The sequence below is a fragment of the Anolis carolinensis genome, chromosome 2 (genome assembly GCF_035594765.1).
Source record: "Anolis carolinensis isolate JA03-04 chromosome 2, rAnoCar3.1.pri, whole genome shotgun sequence".
NCBI lineage: Eukaryota > Metazoa > Chordata > Lepidosauria > Squamata > Dactyloidae > Anolis > Anolis carolinensis.
Window position 1 is genome coordinate 35505825 of NC_085842.1, and position 19160 is coordinate 35524984.

The 19160-nt window shown below is 40.6% G+C and overlaps 1 protein-coding gene across 1 annotated transcript; it reads right to left on the minus strand.

Annotated features, from left to right (window-relative positions):
- Nucleotides 1-1049: 1049 nt before the first annotated feature.
- Nucleotides 1050-18407, minus strand: LOC107982480 (monoacylglycerol lipase ABHD6). The gene is made up of 8 exons (XM_062969636.1): nucleotides 16730-18407; nucleotides 13877-14033; nucleotides 9658-9771; nucleotides 7506-7638; nucleotides 6284-6441; nucleotides 6129-6183; nucleotides 4674-4774; nucleotides 1050-1657 (listed from the first exon to the last, which is right to left on the minus strand). Exons 1-8 carry the CDS (start codon nucleotides 16840-16842, stop codon nucleotides 1481-1483), a joined length of 1008 nt encoding a protein of 335 aa, XP_062825706.1. The 5' UTR covers nucleotides 16843-18407; the 3' UTR covers nucleotides 1050-1480.
- Between the last annotated feature and the right edge of the window lie 753 nt (nucleotides 18408-19160).

The window sequence follows — 19160 nt, forward strand, 5'->3', positions numbered from 1 at the left end:
TTGTGAATCCATTTCTAAACTCACCCCATCCCAAACTCACCGGAGTCACTGGAGGCCCCGCACCCCATGGTAGTCCTGGGTGCCTTGCATCGAACCCAACACATATTCTCAAACTTGCAAATATCACTGTTTTTATACTGCCAATTATTTATTTACGGGGAGGTGTATTTAAATAGAGATTAATTCAGGTTTTAGGGATTAGGATTAGGATCAGAAAAAGAACAATGCTGAAACAAAGAGAAACAATGCAAGCTGCTCACCACAGCCATTGAAAAAGAGATTTCTGTCATTCTCATTACACTAATGCATTTCTTAATGCATTCAAGTTTATATGACACTTGAGTTGCATTTGTAGATCAGCTTCAATCATAATTTCTCTCTCCTCTCCCATAACACTCATACAGCAGGTAAAAAACAACTTGTATGTAGTGGCTCTGATCCCAAAGAGAATTTATCATTATAGAACCATAGGGTTGGAAGGGGCCCCATAGGGCACTAAATTCAACCCCATGCTCCATGCAGGAAATCCAACTAGGATATCCCCAGCTATTCTTTTGTATAAAGAGGTACATTGGAAACACAGTCAGTGTAAGTATTTGAACATGGTCATTGGAGACTCTGGAAGATCAACAATGGCAAAGACCGCCTATAGACAAAGCAGGAAATGACCAGAGTTTTAGACAGATGAATGGAAAACAGCAGGAGGATAAGGAATAGCAGGATGTGTTTATTTATTCACAGCGTGAGAAATGATTTGATATTGTGAAGAAGATGATCTGTACTATTAATATCTCCTGCCATGTTAATATCTCCTTTCCTCTTCTAATGTATGAGTCTAGAAATTTTAATCAAAAAGTCAACCCAATAAACCTGGGTTGACTTATCTATGGGATAATATGAGTACGTTACCGTAACTCTTAACAATAAAAGGAACCATATCCTTCTCTGAGTAGAGTGGCAAAAGGCATAAGCTTACTCTGTCCTTGGAGAATCTCAAAGAAGCACTGAGCCTCTCTCTTTTTCTGGATTTTTTTTTTTTTGCCTCACGGGTGGAATTGTGCTTTCTTCTCTCTGCACAATGACTTATCCATGGGTTGTATCAAAATCCATCATCCTGGCACCAAAATTTATTTATTTATTACATGCATTTATACCCCGCCCTTCTCCCCGAGGGGACTCAGAGCGGCTTTCGACTTATCTATCAGGCTGACTGTGTATATCTGGTCATTTTGTACTGCACAATCTAATTTTCCTAGCACAATCTAATTCCATGTTACAATATTTGGGAGAAAAAAGTTGACTTGAATGTTTTTTTTATATCCTGGCCTGAAAATTGGGGCAGCACCCCTTAAAAAATAGATCACCAATTATAGTATAACGATGGGTGGAAATCAGCAAGCATCCACAATGTCCATTCCAACTTTCTTTGCAGAATAGGAAGCAATTACTTCTTCAGCTTCTTGAGTCTTTAGTGCTTTCTTTATGCCACTTTCTTATTCTCTGCAAGGTCACGAAAAGAATTGTAGAATTTCAGGAGGAGCTGAGCAGATTTCCTGGGCCTCTCAAGTACTATGAGATGTCCGCATTTCTCCAACAAATGCTCTTGGGAGTTGGGAATGGTGGTGGCTAAGATGTCTGCACCAGAAGAATCAAAGACCTGAGTAAGAAAAACAAGTTGTTTTCTTTTCCTGATATTCCCATTTGTAAAGAGATGTAGGGCAGTGGTTCTCAATCTATGGGTCCCCAGATGTTTTGCTTTCAACTCTCAGGTGCTTTCTAGTTTCAAATAGAGAAGCCAAACATTCTGAGAACTGTGTTATGATGGAGCAATAGAAATCTTCTAGTGTAGGAGAGGGTTTGGAAGCCCATGGGGAGCATTCATTTGTACTGAGAGATTTCCATCACTTAAGAGGTGCCCACATGATATTAAATCAATTTTCACACCTGCTAGAGTAGTGGTTCTCAACCTGTGGGTCCCCAGATGTTTTGGCCTTCAACTCCCAGAAATCCTAACAGCTAGTAAACTGTCAGGGATTTCTAGGAGTTGTAGGCCAAAACACCTGGGGACCCACAGGTTGAGAACCACCGTGCTAGAGAGACCTTTGTGATGTTCCCTCAAATAATTTTGCCAGTGTTAAATGTGTTGTCGAAGGTTTTTATGGCCGGAAAAACTGGGTTGATGTGAGTTTTCCAGGCTGTATGGCCATGTTCCTGAAGCATTCTCTCCTGACATTTCACCTACATCCAGATGTGGGCAAAACGTCAGGAGAGAATCCTTCTGGAACATGGCCATACAGCCTGGAAAACTCACAACCACCTTGCCAATGTTATTTTGAAAATGCTGAGAATTATCTGAGAGATCAGTAGCTGTGCCTTTGTGCCATTACAAATCCCACTTCCCAGCATGAAATGGTGATAAAAAGCAATGGAGGTGTGCAGCATACAGTGGGCTCTCCATATCCATGTACCTACAAATTTAATCATCCACAGCATCAAAATATTCCACCTCCCAGCAAAAAAAATCCTAAAAGCAAACTTTTATATTGCCATTTTATATAGGAGACTGTGCAATTGTCTATAATGGGGCTTGAGCATCCATGGATGCTCAAGCAGAGGCTGGATGGCCATCTATCAGGGGTGCTTTGAATGCAGTTTTCCTGCTTCTTGGCAGTGGGTTGGGCTGGATGGCCCATGAGGTCTCTTCCAACTTTGATTCTATGATTCTAGGTTCTGGAACCAAAACCCTAGCTGATAATAAGAGTACACTGTACTTAACAATATAAATTGGAGTGCATGTGTGAAAAACTATTATTATTTTGGTCAGGAGCCACATTTTTGGGAGGACTGCATATTTGTAACCTGCCTGCTTCCTCAGCCAACTCCTTCCCTCTCTCTCCAGCCTCTTCCCTCTGCCAGGACACCTGAAGGCTTGACCAGGGCTTTTGAAATTGTGGTCAGGTTGCTTCAAATCACTGAGAAAGCAACTGAATGACCAACTATTGGCAGAGATGGGAGAGAACAATTTGCCTCCAGCTTTCTCTCACAGTCCAAGTGATCCTTTAAAATAATTGGCTCACAAATCTTTAGAGACCCTAAGCACTTCAATAACTTTTTGTTATTGTTTATTTGTTCAGTTGCTTCCAACTCTTCATGACCTCATGGACCAGCCCACACCAGAGCTCCCTGTCAGCCGTGGCCACCCCCCAGCTTCTTCAGGGACAAACCAGTCACTTCAAGGATACCATCCATCCATCCATCTTGCCCTTGGTCCTCCCCTCTTCCTTTTTCCTTCCATTTCCCCCCAGCATCATTATCTTCTCCATGCTTTCCTGTCTTCTGGGTTGTTGTGTGTTTTCTGGGCTGTATGGCCATGTTCCAGAAGCATTCTCTCCTGACGTTTTGCCCACATCTATGGCAGGCATCCTCAGAGGTTGCCTCTGAGGATGCTTACTATAGATGTGTGCGAAACCTCACAACCTCTGTGGATGCCTGCCATAGATGTGGGCGAAACGTCAGGAGAGAATGCTTCTGGAACATGGCCATACAGCCTGGAAAACACACAACAACCCTGTCATTCTGTCCATGAAAGCCTTCGGCAACACATTTTCCTGTCTTCTCATATAAATTTTAATCAAAATATAAGCAATAATAAACTGTAATAATAAACTGTAATGAACTTACAGTAAGATGGAAAATAATGTTTATTTTTGTATACTTTCATTTTATCTATATTTGAAACGTTTTTCTCCTAGTTTTTCTATAGCAAAATCTTTCTTTGTGGGAACCCCTTTTTGTGGGGCCTTGTTTCTCTGCATCATTTGCAGCTTTTCGCCATATGGTTCATGGTAAATCTAGCAATAAAAAGTTCTGTGGCATCCCTATTCACTTTATGGGTTTATTTTGCTTAATGGTTAATCCAGCCCTGAGTCTGTGACATTTGGAGGACCAAAGACTGCTTTAAAGCATCTTGGCAGAATAGCTATTCATTTTGTTTTTGTCTTTACAGAAACCTTCCATCAACAATGCCATACAACTGCAGGGCTGGACCATTAGGTTAAAAGGTAAAGGTTTTCCCCTGACGTTAAGTCCAGTCGTGACCGACTCTGGGGGTTGGTGCTCATCTCCATTTCTAAGCTGAAGAGCTGGCGTTGTTCGTAGACACCTCCAAGGTCATGTGGCCGGCATGACTGCATGGAGTGTCGTTACCTTCCCGCCAGACGGTACCTATTGATCTACTCACATTTGCATGTTTTCGAACTGCTAGGTTGTCAGGAGCTGGGGCTAACAGCGGGCACACATTCCGCTCCTGGGATTTGAACCTGGCACCTTTTGGTCCACAACTTCAGCAGCTCAGTGCTTTAACACACTTTGCCACCAGGGGCAATTAGATTCCTCCAAGTCTTTTACCACACTGTCTCCCATGGTCCCTCACCCTTGGCACAGTTGGCTATGGATTCTGGAATTAGTAGTCCAGCAACCTCTGGAAGCCCTGAGTTACCTGCTCCGCAGGTTTCCACTCCCAACATTTAGGGATGTTTGCACATGAAAGGGTACTTAAATGGACTGACACTCATTTCTGGAACAGTTTTTTGTTACATTGCTCTAACTCTAAACACTGTGCCTACAAATGTATGCACATGCACACACAACCACATTGCACACCCATCTCTTACCTTGTCATGCTTTCCCCAAATGATCTGTGTTGGAGCTTTGATCTTTCTCAAGTTGTCGTGAAAGCTATACCTGGATCGGGCACTGGAAACATCTAAGAAGCCTTTCTCGGTAAGGAAGCAGAGTTTGAGAGTGAAACTTTAACTCAATGTGTAAAAAATGATTCTAAGTTACAATTTTCTGCAGCCACCCCCTTTTTTGTCTAAAACTCATCCCAAGCTTCTGTTTGTCCATAATGGAAACCTTACAAAAACAGTAGAGTCTCACTTATCCAACATAAACGGGCCAGTAGAACGTTGGATAAGCAAATATCTTGGATAACAAGGAGGGATTAAGGAAAAGCCTATTAAACATCAAATTAGGTTATGATTTTACAAATTAAACACCAAAACATCATGTTATACAAAACATTTGACAGAAAAAGTAGTTCAATACGCAGTAATGCTATGCAGTAATTACTGTATTTACAAATTTAGCACCAAAATATGTTTTGAAATCATTGACTACAAAAATGAGTTGGATAATCCAGAACGTTGGATAAGTGAGACTCTACTGTAGTACTCTAATTCCAATATTTTTTTAAAAATCAGAGGGAGGAAATTTGCCTTAAAAAAGCCCTAAATCCAAGAATTTGCTCCAAATGTGGACATGACAATGTGGCTAGATTCAAGGAGCTGTATCATGAAAACTAATTCTTCTTTAAACCATTGCCAAGTGGAGCTTAGGACCTCATCACATTGTGTTTTACTTCATTTCTGAGACTCATTGAACGTGATTCTGAATAGGTCCTATCACATAATGTTTGTGCCATTCGGTCAGTAATCCGTCTGAATTCATCTGCAAAATGGACTAATTGCACACAGGATTGTAATCATTAAAAAAAATTAATTCAGTTCTGATGTGCTGTTTTTACATCTGATCGTAAAATCAGTATATATTCCGTCAGCTAAAATTTTGTGAGAACAGTCCGAGACTGCACAATATTAGCGTCACTGCACAATATTAGCGGGAAATAAATAATTAAAGTATTGGAGGGAGGCATTTGAATAGATTGGGAGGAGCCAGCCTTCCGTGGTGTGATAAGTCAAAGATCAATATTTTTAAATTGTAAGAATCAGGTGTGATGGGGTCAGTATGCATTCCGTCTGAATACAGTATGCATCCAGTCCTAAGAAAATATGGGATGTATGCTGATATAAACAGAATAAACCCAATGTGATGAGGTCCTTAGTATGTGTGCCAGCTGAGGAAAGCCCTAGAAGCCCATTAAGTGTATGCTATGCAGAATTAAGTATCACAACATTATTTCATACACTTATTAAAGCACATACATGTAGTAAAGGAAGGGTGGGAAATGTGGGAGGCTAGAAAGTGATACTAGTATCTTAGATCTTGGAGGGATGCTCTTCACATTCCCTGTGCAATATTTTTGCTCCCATATACCCTCTAATACTCACAATTCACAAAAAACATCTTATGTGGCCTCCGGTCATCAAGATATCCCTTCACCAGCTAGAAGTGGAAGAGGAAACAGAGAGCAAGAGTTCAGGAGATGTAGGGGAGAGATAGTCCTAGACATTGCAATGCAGTCTTTGAAATTGCACTACCTCACCTGTGTCTTTATAAAGCTGGGATCATACAAACAAATCTGGAGTAACTTTTCTCCCTCTTTTTCATCGACTGAAACAATAGTACTGTCTGAAGGGTCCTTGGAGAAGACCAACTCTTTTAAGAACACGAAGAACTCACTTTCTGTTGGATATCTTAGCCCTAAGAGTTAAGAGAGAATGCCACAATGGTCAAAATGGTGTATCACAAACATAGTAAGGCAACTCTTGGTGTAGATGCACCCTAAGACATGGCAGAGGCTACTTCATCACTCCATGCTGTTTGCATGCAAGGATAGGCTGTGTCCATTGGAAATGTGAGATCTTGGAAGAGGTCAAGGAGAGAAAGGGCTGGGAGATGCAGAGCTTTGCATGCTTCTATTATATCTCGTCAAATGTTATATTATTTGGAGTAGTATAACAATCCCTTCTCCTGCTCATCCATGTCTCAATAGCTTCTAAGATAGACCTCTCAGCTTGGCCCCTTCACTGAAAATAACATTGGGAAAGAGCTTGAAGTATCGTATATACTCGAGTATAAGCCAAGTTTTTCAGCCCTTTTTAAGGGCTGAAAAATCCCCCCTCGGCTTATACTTGAGTGAGGGTCCTGGCCGGCTTATATTCAGGTCGGCTTATCTTCGAGTATATACAGTTATCAGAGTTGGACAGTCTTATCTTAAATTACAGTTTTTTGTAAGAATTCAAAAACATTTAGCCTCAATTAATGTAATTTTATTGGTACAGTAGAGTCTCACTTATCCAACACTCTGGATTATCCAACGCATTTTTGTAGTCAATGTTTTCAATACACCGTGATATTTTGGTGCTAAATTCATAAATACAGTAATTACTACGTAGCATTCCTGCATATTGAACTACTTTTTCTGTCAAATTTGTTGTCTAACATGATGTTTTGGTGCTTAATTTGTAAAATCATAACCTAATTTGATGTTTAATAGGCTTCTCCTTAATCTCTCCTTATTATCCAACATATTTGCTTATCCAATGTTCTGCTGGCCCGTTTATGTTGGATAAGTGAGACTCTACTGTATCTATTTTTAATTTCATTTTTGAAATTTACCAGTAGCTGCTGCATTTCCCACCCTTGTCTCATACTCAAGTTCATACATTTTCCCAGTTTTTTTTGTGGTAAAATTAGGTGCCTCAGTTTATATTTTGGGTCGGCTTATACTCAAGTATACATGGCAAATGGATTCAAGTACTTACCAGCTGGACAAAGGAGGGACAAGGCACAGATCTCTGATGGATACTCAGCAGCATAAAGCCCAGCAACCATCCCTCCCATGGACATGCCAACAAGGTGGAACGGGCTTTTGTTCAGACCAATCCATTCCACAAACTGAAACAGGAAACATGAATGAAGAGAAATTGTGAGATACATTATAATAAGTGACTATTGGGGGGAGGAAATTAAAACACTCCATCTCCCCCATGTGTAAGAATTTGTCCCGTAAAATAAAATTCCCATTCAATTTCCCCAAATTTGAAGCATTACAGAAACTCAAAGCTCCACTTGAATGTTTAGATTCGAATACAGTTAAGGCAACCAAAGAAAAGGGACAAGCAAAGGGACTACGGGGATCAAACACAGCAAATGTAAGAGTTTGAAGTGTTAGCCATTTTCTCTGGAATGTTGAACATTTGAAGATTGAAGGAAAATTTCATTGAAGAGGATTTTTATTGTCGAAGGAATCCCCTGGTCCTGTAACAACGCCTCGATAACATTCTGAAGTGCTGGTATAAGTCATTTCTCATTTGTGGAAATGGGAAATGCTAGCTGATGTCAAGAGCATCTAGAAAGGTTTATCAACAACCTCCGCCCCAAAAAGAGTGTCCCTGGTGGCACTCCAAGTGGAGCAAATTAATCTCAGTGGCTTGCACATTCTAGTATCACCTTTGTATACTTAGCTTCTCACTTTTATTACCAATCCCATATTTTTCTCTGCAATTAGAGACCACCCCCAGTATACAGCAGGCTTTTGATATTGACAATGTTTTGGTTTCAGGACACAGTGGAGAGTAAAATCTTTACCTGCTCAAGTCCCATTATACTTGATGGTGTAGTAAAAATGGCACCCCTTATATAAAATTGCATAATCAAGGTTTTATTTTAGATTTATTACACACACTTTCAAGCTGTAGATGGCTAGATTCTGGATGCAGAATCCATAGATACGAAAGGTCAAATGTATCTCTATTCCTTTGTAATAATGGTCATTCTCATCACTGATTATACTGAATAGATACAAGACCTGATAAACATGGAGCCCCCAGTGGTCCAGCAGGTCAAACCTCTGAGCTGCTGAACTTTCTGACCAAAAGGTCAGTGGTTCTAATCTGGGGAGTGGGGTGAGCTCCTGCTGTTAGCCCCAGCTTCTGCCAACTTAGCAGTTTGAAAACATGCAAATGTGAGTAGATCAATAGGTACCGCTCTGGCAGGAAGGTAACGGCGCTCCATGCAGTCATGCCGGCCACATGACCTTGGAGGTGTCTATGGACAACGCCGGCTCTTCAGCTTAGAAATGGAGATGAGCACCAACCCCGAGAGTCAGACATGACTAGACTTAATATCAGGGGAAAACCTTAACCTTTACCTATGATGATGATATCCAACAGATAGAAAGTTCTACCGTTATGTAACAAAAGGTCTAAGTAGTTGCTGGGCCAGGATATCCCAAGCCATGGGGAAAAATAAAAATCTCAAGAGCAAGTACTGCGGTAAATTTTGAGGGTAACAATAGCGTAATATCAAATGTTAGTGCATAGATGCTCATCATGAACACCCCACATTGTATGATGAACAATGGCAATAAAGTTATTCTGTTCTATTATCTTCATAGTGTGGCTCCAAGGTGCTGAATCCTATCCCCAAAGTAAGTTCAGCACCATGGATATTTCCTTGAAAGTTCAGAGTAATGGCCAGAGTGGGTTCAAAGTCATGGGTGTCATTAACTTTCATTGCATACTTCCCAAGTACTGAATTCTCCACTGCCCAGTTCCATAGGATTAGTTAATATCTATTGCTAACTAGATATCATTCGTTAAGATTTGACTTGGAAGCCTTTAGGTTCAATTTCTGCTCAGTCATTACATGTTCTGGGTGATCATAAGTGAGGTCTTATTTCAGCTTAGCCTACCTTACAAGCTCATTACATTGAGAAAACTGGGTAACCCACACACATTTCTTTTCCACTGAAAGCCCAATGAATCAAGCATGGAATACAAAAGAGAATAAAATCTCTGGGTCCTACATATATCATGTTTTTTGTTCTGAAAAGGATCCCAGACCTTACCGTCTTCTCCATCACTCCTTCATATGTTTAGGTCAACTTTTAGGACAGCTAAATAAAAGACTTACTTGATGTATCCTTCTAGTTTGAGCAGTTGCTGTATAACTTTCTTGCAGGAGGCGAGTGGTATCTCCATGACCAGGCATGTCCACACAGACCACATGGAGATCGTGAGGAAACAGCTGGAAAAGGAGCAAGAAGGAATTACACAGAGTATAGAGGACAAAACATATAAGAAACACTGGGTTGCTTTGGGTTTTTCGAGCTGTATGGCCATGTTCCAGCAGCATTTTCTTCTAACGTTTTGCCCGCATCTGTGGCTGGCATCTTCAGAGAAACAGTCAAAGGATCTGGGTTGTTCAGCTTGGTGAAGAGAAGACTGAGGGTTGACATGGTCATACTCTTCCAATATTTCAAGGGCTGCCACAAAAAGGAGGTTGCAGGCTTGTTCTCTGCTTCCTCAGAGGATAGGACCAGGTCTGATGGTTTGAAGTTACAGGATAATACACTTTGGCTGAACATTTGAAGGAATTTCTTAACAGTTAGATTGGTTTGGCAATGAAACCAATTGCCTAGAAAGGTGGAGGGTCTCCTTCTCTGGATGTCTTCAAAAGAGACTTGCCCTCTAACTGCTGGGCTTGCTTTAGCTGGAGATCTTTCATTGAAAAGGAGGTTTTATGCAATTCCTACCCTTTGAATTTCCAGTAATTATTACTGTTCAGGTTCTAAATCGCTGTTGATGTTGTTTTATGTTTTAATCTATGTTGATTGGGCTTGTCCCCATGTGAGCCGCCCCGAGTCCCTTCTGGGAGATGGAAGTGGGATACAAAAATAAAGTTATTACCCTGTTTCCCCTAAAATAAGACATCCCCAGAAAATAAGACTTAGTAGAAGTTTTGCTGAATTGCTAAATATAAGGCCTCCCCCAAAAGTAAGACCTAGCAAAGATTTTGTTTGGAAGCATGCCCGCCAAACAGAATTCCAGAGCATGCAGGACTGGTAAATGTACCATAGAGTATTGTACATGGAAATAAGGGTAGTAACAAGAAATTCTTGATAAGATTCAGTTTGTCTGGTCATGCTGATTTGTGATGACAACTACTGTACAGTATATAATAAATATTCATTTTTTTGTTCAACAATAAATGTGAATTCTTCTTCATGGAAAAATAAGACATCCCCTGAAAATAAGACCTAGAGCATCTTTGGGAGCAAAAATTAATATAAGACACTGTCTTATTTTCAGGGAAACACGGTATTATACCCTGTTTTCCCGAAAATAAGACAGTGTCATATATTAATTTTTGATCCCAAAGTTGTGCTAGGTCTTATTTTCAGGGGATGTCTTATTCTTCCATGAAGAAGAATTTACATTACTAGTAAATTTCTTATTACTACCATTCTATGGTACGTACATTTACCGATCCTGCATGCTCTGGTGTTCTGTTCGTTGGGCATGCTTCCAAACAAAATCTTTGCTAGGTCTTACTTTCTGGGGAGGCCTTATATTTAGCAATTCAGCAAAACTTCTACTAGGTCTTATTTTCTGGGGATGTCTATTTTCGGGGAAACGGCATTATAGTTGGACCTAACACCCCCTTCCAATTCTGTGACTTTATGATTTTGTGATTCATTATAAATCTAAGGATACAAAGTAATCACTAATTAAAGCTTGATTTCTTCATCCTTAAAACCCTTCACAGATGCTTCTTGGCAGGGGGTTGGACTGGATGGCCCATGGGGTCTCTTCCAACTTTACTATTCTATGATTCTATGATTCTATGAAAACAAGGACACGTGAACTCATGCAATATCAGATGACCTCATCAGATGCAGGGCTCCTTCTCTTTTATACACGTTAAAGACTGAGTTCCCTGGAGCCTAACAAATGATATAGTTCCATGGGTTGCTTGTGGTATTCCATCTTTAAAGTGTATGGAAATGAAAGGATTGTAAAGTCAGGCAGGAATTGACTTCACTGCTCTCCCTATGCATTTAAAGGTAAAGGTAAAGGTAAAGGGTTTCCTCTGACATTAAGTCTAGCCGTGTCCGACTCTGGGGGTTGGTGCTCATCTCCATTTCTAAGCCGAAGAGCTGGCGTTGTCCGTAGACGCCTCCATGGTCATGTGGCTGCATTACCTTCCCACCAGAGGAGTACCTAATGATCTACTCACATTTGCATATTTTCAAACTGCTAAGTTGGCAGAAGTTGGGGCTAACAGCAGGAGCTCACCCCAGTCATCAGATTCAAACCACTGACCTTTTGGTCAGAAACTTCAGCAGCTCAGCGGTCTAACCCACTGCACCACCGGGGCCTCCCTATGCATTAAAAATGGCTAAAACCAGGTATTTTAAGGTGTGATGGGGACTGTTGGATTTCAAGGTAGGATGGGAACTGTTGCAATGTTTATGTGTGCCTGTTTATGTGGGTGGTTTTTAAATCCCTCTCTATGGTCCTTCTGTAGCCATTACTCATCAGACATGGAAAATAACTGATCAATTTTTATTATTTTTTAAATGCTGTAATGGCGCAATTTCGAATATATGCCAATTTGCTAAATTGAATCTTTCCCTTTTTTTTGCAGCCATGGTAGTGGTTTCTTGCTATAGTTGAGAAAAAGGAAGGTGAGGATGTAGTTGATGGGAAACTTCTTTTTCCTATATATCTGCATTTTTGTTTTTGTTACTGCTTCCACGGAGAACTGTGGTGATGTGCACGTAACGGGGGGGGGGGGGGGGAGACTTGGGGGAAACTACACTTGCCCTATGATGGGAAATTAAGTGGACGGTTCATCTAGAAATGGGAGGAGGCGATCCCGTGTGATGGAAGTGAACAAATTCTCCGTTTCCTTTGGGAACGCAATGCTACAGGAAGAAGACAATCCCACCTGCTTCCCCGCCCCCCTTGTGGGATGAGGTCCAGAATGTGGTCAAGATTACAAAGTGATGAAAGAGGAAAAAAACACAGGCAAGGAGAGGTAGCAGCAGTTTCCTATTGCCTGAGTCTACGGAGAGGGGCAGAATTCTTCCTCCTTCTCTCTTTCTCTTCAGCTGAATTAACTGACGGCCAACTACTTTTCCACTTTGAAGTCATTTGGAGGGGGGTGTGAGAAAGAGGTATGGGGCATTTTAAAACCAGCTGAAAAGTAGATGCTGAAAAGTAGGGCCGGGCTGTGGCGCAGGCTGATGAGCAGCCTGCTGCAATAAATCACTCTGACCATGAGGTCATGAGTTTGAGGCCAGCCCGTGGCGGGGTGAGCACCCGTCAATTAAAAATAAAAAATAACCCCTACCCGAAAGATAGTTGCATCTATCAAGTAGGAAATAAGGTACCACTTATAAAAGTGGGGAGGCAAGTTTAACTAATTTACGATCTGGAATGAGGAAGTGCGTCAGAGTGGATGATGAAGCAGCTGCTCCCCCCTGTGGCCAGAATCGAACATCCCCTCAGGAGAAGGTTAAATTGCTTCTGCATCTGTCTCTCTCTCGGTTCTATGTGTATAGAACTGGGCTGTGGTGCAGCTGGCTAGTAACCAGCTGCAATAAATCACTACTGACCGAGAGGTCATGAGTTCAAAGCCCAGGTCGGGTTAAGCCCCCAACCATTAAATAGCCCAGCTTGCTGTTGACCTATGCAGCCCTGAAAGACAGTTGCATCTGTCAAGTAGGGAAATTTAGGTACGCTTTATGCGGGAGGCTAATTTAACTAATTTACAACATCATAAAAACTGCCAGCAAAACACGAGGAAAGGAATGAGGAAGTACAGCCACTAGTGGACAGTGAAGCAACAGCTCCCCCAGTGGCCAGAATCGTGAAGCTGGAAAAAAATGTTAAATGCCTCTGTGTCTGTCTATATATGTCTGTTGGCATTGAATGTTTGCCATATATGTGTTCATTGTAATCCGCCCTGAGTCCCCTTCGGGGTGAGAAGGGCGGAATATAAATACTGTAAATAAATAAATAAATAAATGGTCATTGAATGTTTGCCCTATATGTATATAATGTGATCCGCCCTGAGTCCCCTTCAGGGTGAGAAGGGCGGAATATAAATACTGTAAATAAATAAGTAAATAATGCTCCAATTCAGCATTCAAATAGGCCAGCCCTGCTAGGGCTATAATAGGAGAGGAAATAATTGAACCCTCCAGATGTTGCTAAACTACAACTCCCATAATTTATTAGCACTAACAATGGTAGGGTTGGTGAGGCCTAGAATCCATCAACTTCCTGGTGACCATCTAACTTCCCCTTCTTCAGGGTCAACTGAATAAAAAATTGAAAGCTACCTCAAGTGTATCAAGCCATATATCTTTGTTGAAAGAGAACCCATGAAGCATCAAAATGGATGGCTGAGGTCCAGGTTTCCCTCTGGAGAAGTAACTGAAACTATAGTCTTCCTGGTCAGCGTGTTCCAGTATTACATGCCTTTTTAAACGTTTGCACCTGAAAGAATGCAGAAACTCAAGATTAATAGATGGAGGATGCTCTGGAAATATTTTCCCCCAGTGATTTCTAGTACAGATATAACACCTTTTATCCAAAATCATCCAAAATCCACTGTCTGAGACAGTGACACCTTTGCTCTGATTCTTCAGTGTAAACAGATTTTGTTTCATGAACAAAATTATTACAAATATTGTTTTTAGACCCAGTTTCAAGATATCTCATTAGGCATGTATATACACATGGATATAGGTATTAAAAATCTGAACTCCTAAACACTTTTGGTTCCAATCATTTTGGATAAAGGATACTCAACTTATAAAAGGTAAGTTTAAAGATTTCCAAGTTCCAGCTTGTCCGTGTTCAAGGGGAATATTGAAAAGCAGCAATGTATCCAGAGGATGGTGACTCAAATGGTAAAAGATCTAGAAACCAAGCCCATGAATGAGGAGCAGCTTAGGGAGTTGGACATGTTTATCTTGGATAAGAGAAGGCTGAGAGGGGACATGATAGCTATGTTTAAATTATTTTGGGTTCTGGATGTTTCTGCAGAGTAGAGTGCACAGACTGTCAAAAATGCCCCCTAAATGTGTGTGTTTGGGACAATTGGAACTGGAAATGATTTTTCAAAGTGTTAAACAGGGCAGGTGGCTCTTACAACTTTGAAAGATGGATTGCTATTTCTGCAGGTGTCTAATTTAGACTCAAACCTTTTCTTGCCAGAAAAAGAGCCATCTATGACTGTTTATGTCAATGATTCTCTCTCTTTTATTGTTTTTATTGTTTTATCCCACTCCCAGCCTCCCCTCCTTGTACATGCAATTTATGCAGCAAACTACAGAAGTTACATCTGAAATATCAATCTCAGTCTTAATTTTTCCACTCTGCATCTTAGCACATTCTCTAAATAATTCCTAACTGGTTCCCACATCCTCTTAATTATTGTAACCTTATAACCTATAAGTTTTATCTATATCGTTCCATTTGCAATTTGTTATTTCCATGTTTAACATATTAACTACAGTAGAGTTTCACTTATCCAACACTCGCTTATCCAATGTTCTGGATTATCCAACACATTTTTGCAGTCAATGTTTTCAATAAATCGTGATATTTTGGTGCTAAATTCGTAAATACAGTAATTACTACATAGCATTATTTTGTATTGAACTACTTTTTCTGTCAAATTTGTTGTATAACATGATGTTTTGGTGCTTAATTTGTAAAATCATAACCTAATTTGATGTTTAACAGGCTTTCCCTTAATCCCTCCTTATTATTCAACATATTTGCTTATCCAACGTTCTGCTGGCCCGTTTATGTTGGATAAGTGAGACTCTACTGTATATACTTGTACCAATTTATCAGATAAGCAATATAGCAAAAGAAAAGTACAATGACGGGAGGAAAGAAGGAAAATGTTACAAAAATGGTACAGAACTCCTGCACAACTTTCTCGGGTTTTTTTTACTAGGGATAAATGACAGGTATTGGCATGGTTGTGAACAAAGAGGGGCATTTAGTCACATGATATGGGACTGTAATCGAGTGCAAGAATACTGGAGAACGATTGAAGGAGAAATCAATAGAATGTTAAATCTACAAATTGTAACAGTTAATAGAAATGTATTACATGCAAGGATAACAGGCGTAAAGAATATACAAAGAGAATTTTTTTGACAAATTAATAGTGTGTGCACAAATTGTTTTAGTGAGGGGTTGGAAAGATAAAACTAAATGGACTCTGATGAACTGATGTCAGTGATTCTAAATCTGTGGGTCCCCAGGTGTTTTGGCCTACAACTCCCAGAAATCCCAGCCAGTTTACCAGCTGTTAGGATTTCTGGGAGTTGAAGACCAAACATCTGGGGACCCACAGGCTGCGAACCACTGGTTTATGTGAGTCATGGGGCAAAAGAAAGAGACGAGACTTCTAATAGTTCAGGGCTCCACTTGGTCACCCTGTATATAATATTATCCAATGCTAGACCTTTCTGAGAGTCAATGTGATCTGAGTCCTGGACAGAGTCCTGGTTTGAGTCCTGGACAGAGACGGCCCTAGGTAATTTTCAAGTGTAGGCGAACAGATTTTGGCACCCCCCCCCCCAAAAACCAATCACTGAAAAATAAAAGCGTTGGATATGCGAAAATGTTGGCTAATAAGGAGGGATTAAGGAAAAGTCTATTAAACATGAAATTACATTAAGATTGTACAAACTAAGCACCAAAACATCATGTTTTAAAAGAAAAAGAAAAGCAGTCTCGACTGCGCCCCTGTATGTTTTGTGCCCCAAGCGACCACTTAATTCGCCTCATTGTTGGACCGGCTCTGGTCCTGGACTAGGACTCTGAAACTCTGGAGTCCAAATCCACATTCATCCATAGAAACTCACTGGGTGACTCTGGGCAAGCTGCTCTCTTGCCTTAGAGAAAACAGTGGCAAACGTCCTTTGAATAAATCTTATCAAGGAAACCACATGATAAGACTTACCCTAAATTAGAGGCCACTTGAAGGCACTTATCAACAAATAACCTTTCTAGCTAGAGACAGATGTTGCCTTGTTAGTGCTCCATGTTCTGTATTTCCAGATTTTTTTTACCTTCAATCACATACTGTTTCCTGGTTTGGAGGTACTTCCATAGCCAACCCAGAATGAAGATAATCATACCATGTATCCTACTAGACATATACTCACCATATCATGAACCTAAATATCATTGAAGGCAAGTTATCATATTTGGTGATGAAGGAGGTTGACACAATATTCAGGGCAATGCGGATGATTGTCTTGATCACAGTGAAATCCATACTTGCAAGTTATATTTGACACCATGTGGAATACAAGATATGGCTTGAATATTTTACTCCATCACAGCATCTGAGAAAATGGGCTGAAATTCATAAAAGCTTAAATAAATCAGTCTAAATGGCTAGATTCCTTTTTTTTTCAGTGTGTTGTAATGGTTGGAGCATTGGATTATGGATGCATTTACACTAGAATTTAATGCAGTTTGACATCACTTTCATTTTCATGACTCAGTGCTAAGGAACCCTATGATTTGTAGTTTAGTGGGGAAGCAACACTCTTTGGAAGAGAAGACTAAAAAACCTTGTAAAACTACAACTTCTGGGATTACATAGCAGTTCAAGTGGTTCTGGAGCATGGCCAAACCCACTGGGCGAGCAGATGGCGACTACTGGATGGCATATGTTCTGTATCAGAAATGACCTGATGTGGTCTATCTGATGCAATTTTTTGAATCAGCATCCCAAATAACCAAACTGAATCTAAAGTTGACCAAAAACAGATTAGTAATTATTTTGGTATTAATGTTGGAGAGTGGTCCCTGGTCAAAGTGATGCCTGGTCAAGTGGTTCCTGGTCAAAAAAAGGTTGGGAACCACTGCTCTAGATCTTAAACAAATATAGAAAGAAGGAATAGTACTCCACACACACACACACACACACACAAAACAAACAGTTCCAGGCAACTCCCAAGATAACAAAACCATTTGTCCTCTACCACATTTAGCAGGTTTCTTAACAAAATGTATCTTAAAAATTCAGCTTCTCCATCTAGTTGTCCTGAGATGCAACTATTCCTTTGACATCTTTTGTTTTGATCTCATCCTTTTGAGTTTTTATATCAGCTTTGCTCTGTTGAGTCAATATTTATTTTCTTATGTAAAAGACAAGCTCTAAAACACATGGTAATATTAAAAAAGAAAAACCAGTAATGCTGTCTAAAGCTGTGTACAAAGTAGGGGTTCTTTAGCTACTCTCAAATTATAGGCCATATCTATACTGTAGAATTAATGCAGTTTGGCACCACTTCAATTACCCTGGTTCAATGCTGTGGAATTTTGGGAGGCACCGTTTGGTTATTTTTGTGTGTCAGGAGTGACTTGAGGAATTGCAAGTCACTTCTGGTGTGAGAGAATTGGCCATCTGCAAGGACATTGCCCAGGGGACTCCCAGATGTTTGATGTTTTACCATCCTGTGGGAGGCTTCTCTCATGTATCTGCATGGGGAGCTAGAGCTGACAGATGGGAGCTCACCCCCACTCCCTGAATTCGAACTGCCAACCTTTCAGTCAGCAGTCCTGCCGGCACAAGGGTTTAACCCATTGCGCCATTGGGGGCTCCTAGTGTATTTTGGTTAGATACCAGCACTCTTTGGCAGAGAAAGAGAAAGACCTTGTAAACCTACAACTTTCATGATTCCATAACATCGAGTCATGACAGTTAAAGTGATGTCAATGTACATTAATTCTACAGTGTAGATACACTCCTAGTCTCTTTTTCCGTCCCCAGATCTGAATTACTTACACTGCAATCCTATGAGTGTCTCCAGAGACAGAAATAGCTTTCTCAGAGGGTTTAGGATTGCAACCCCAAAAACCCAGATTCATTCCTAAATCTGTAGCCTACCTGGAAATATCTATGCTGCCTCCTTGGAGCCTTACCTGGGTCAACATGAAGTGGTCTTCACTCCCAACTTTTCTGCCGACAGAGCTGTTCAAATCCGCATCTTGAAACTGGGTGGAGGAATCTTTAAAAATGCTCTTCATTGAGGTGGAGGAGTGGAGATAACCTGTTCTTCCTCCCACATTTGGGATCTTTTGACCACTAAAGAAGCATCCTAGAATCTGGTTTATAGTCATTGTCCTCCCACTTGAACACCAACAGAGTTCTGTGATGAAACTTCCAAAGCCTAAGACTAGTCTGAAATCTTTGAGACGCTTATGAGTCTTGTACAGCTTCTACCCTTTTTCTTCCAGCAAAGAAATCCTAAAGGCAAAGGACCTTCTCCCTAAAACCTAAAGAGGGATGTTTTGTTATCTAGAAGTGGAAACGTGAGGTCCTCCAGAGGTTGCCAGAGTACAAATCCCATCATATACCTTACAACTGTTCTAATTTGGCACAGACACTTCTGATTACTCCTCTGTTGGTCCATATTTTCAGCTACTTTCTCCCTCCTCCTCACACTTTCTCCCTTGTCCTCAGTTTACACCCTTAGGGTGCAAAAATACCATATTTACTCAAATCTAATGCTCACCTTGTTTGGCTAAACAACCTTGCCAAAATTGGGGTACACATTAGATTTGCATCATACATGTTAGTGC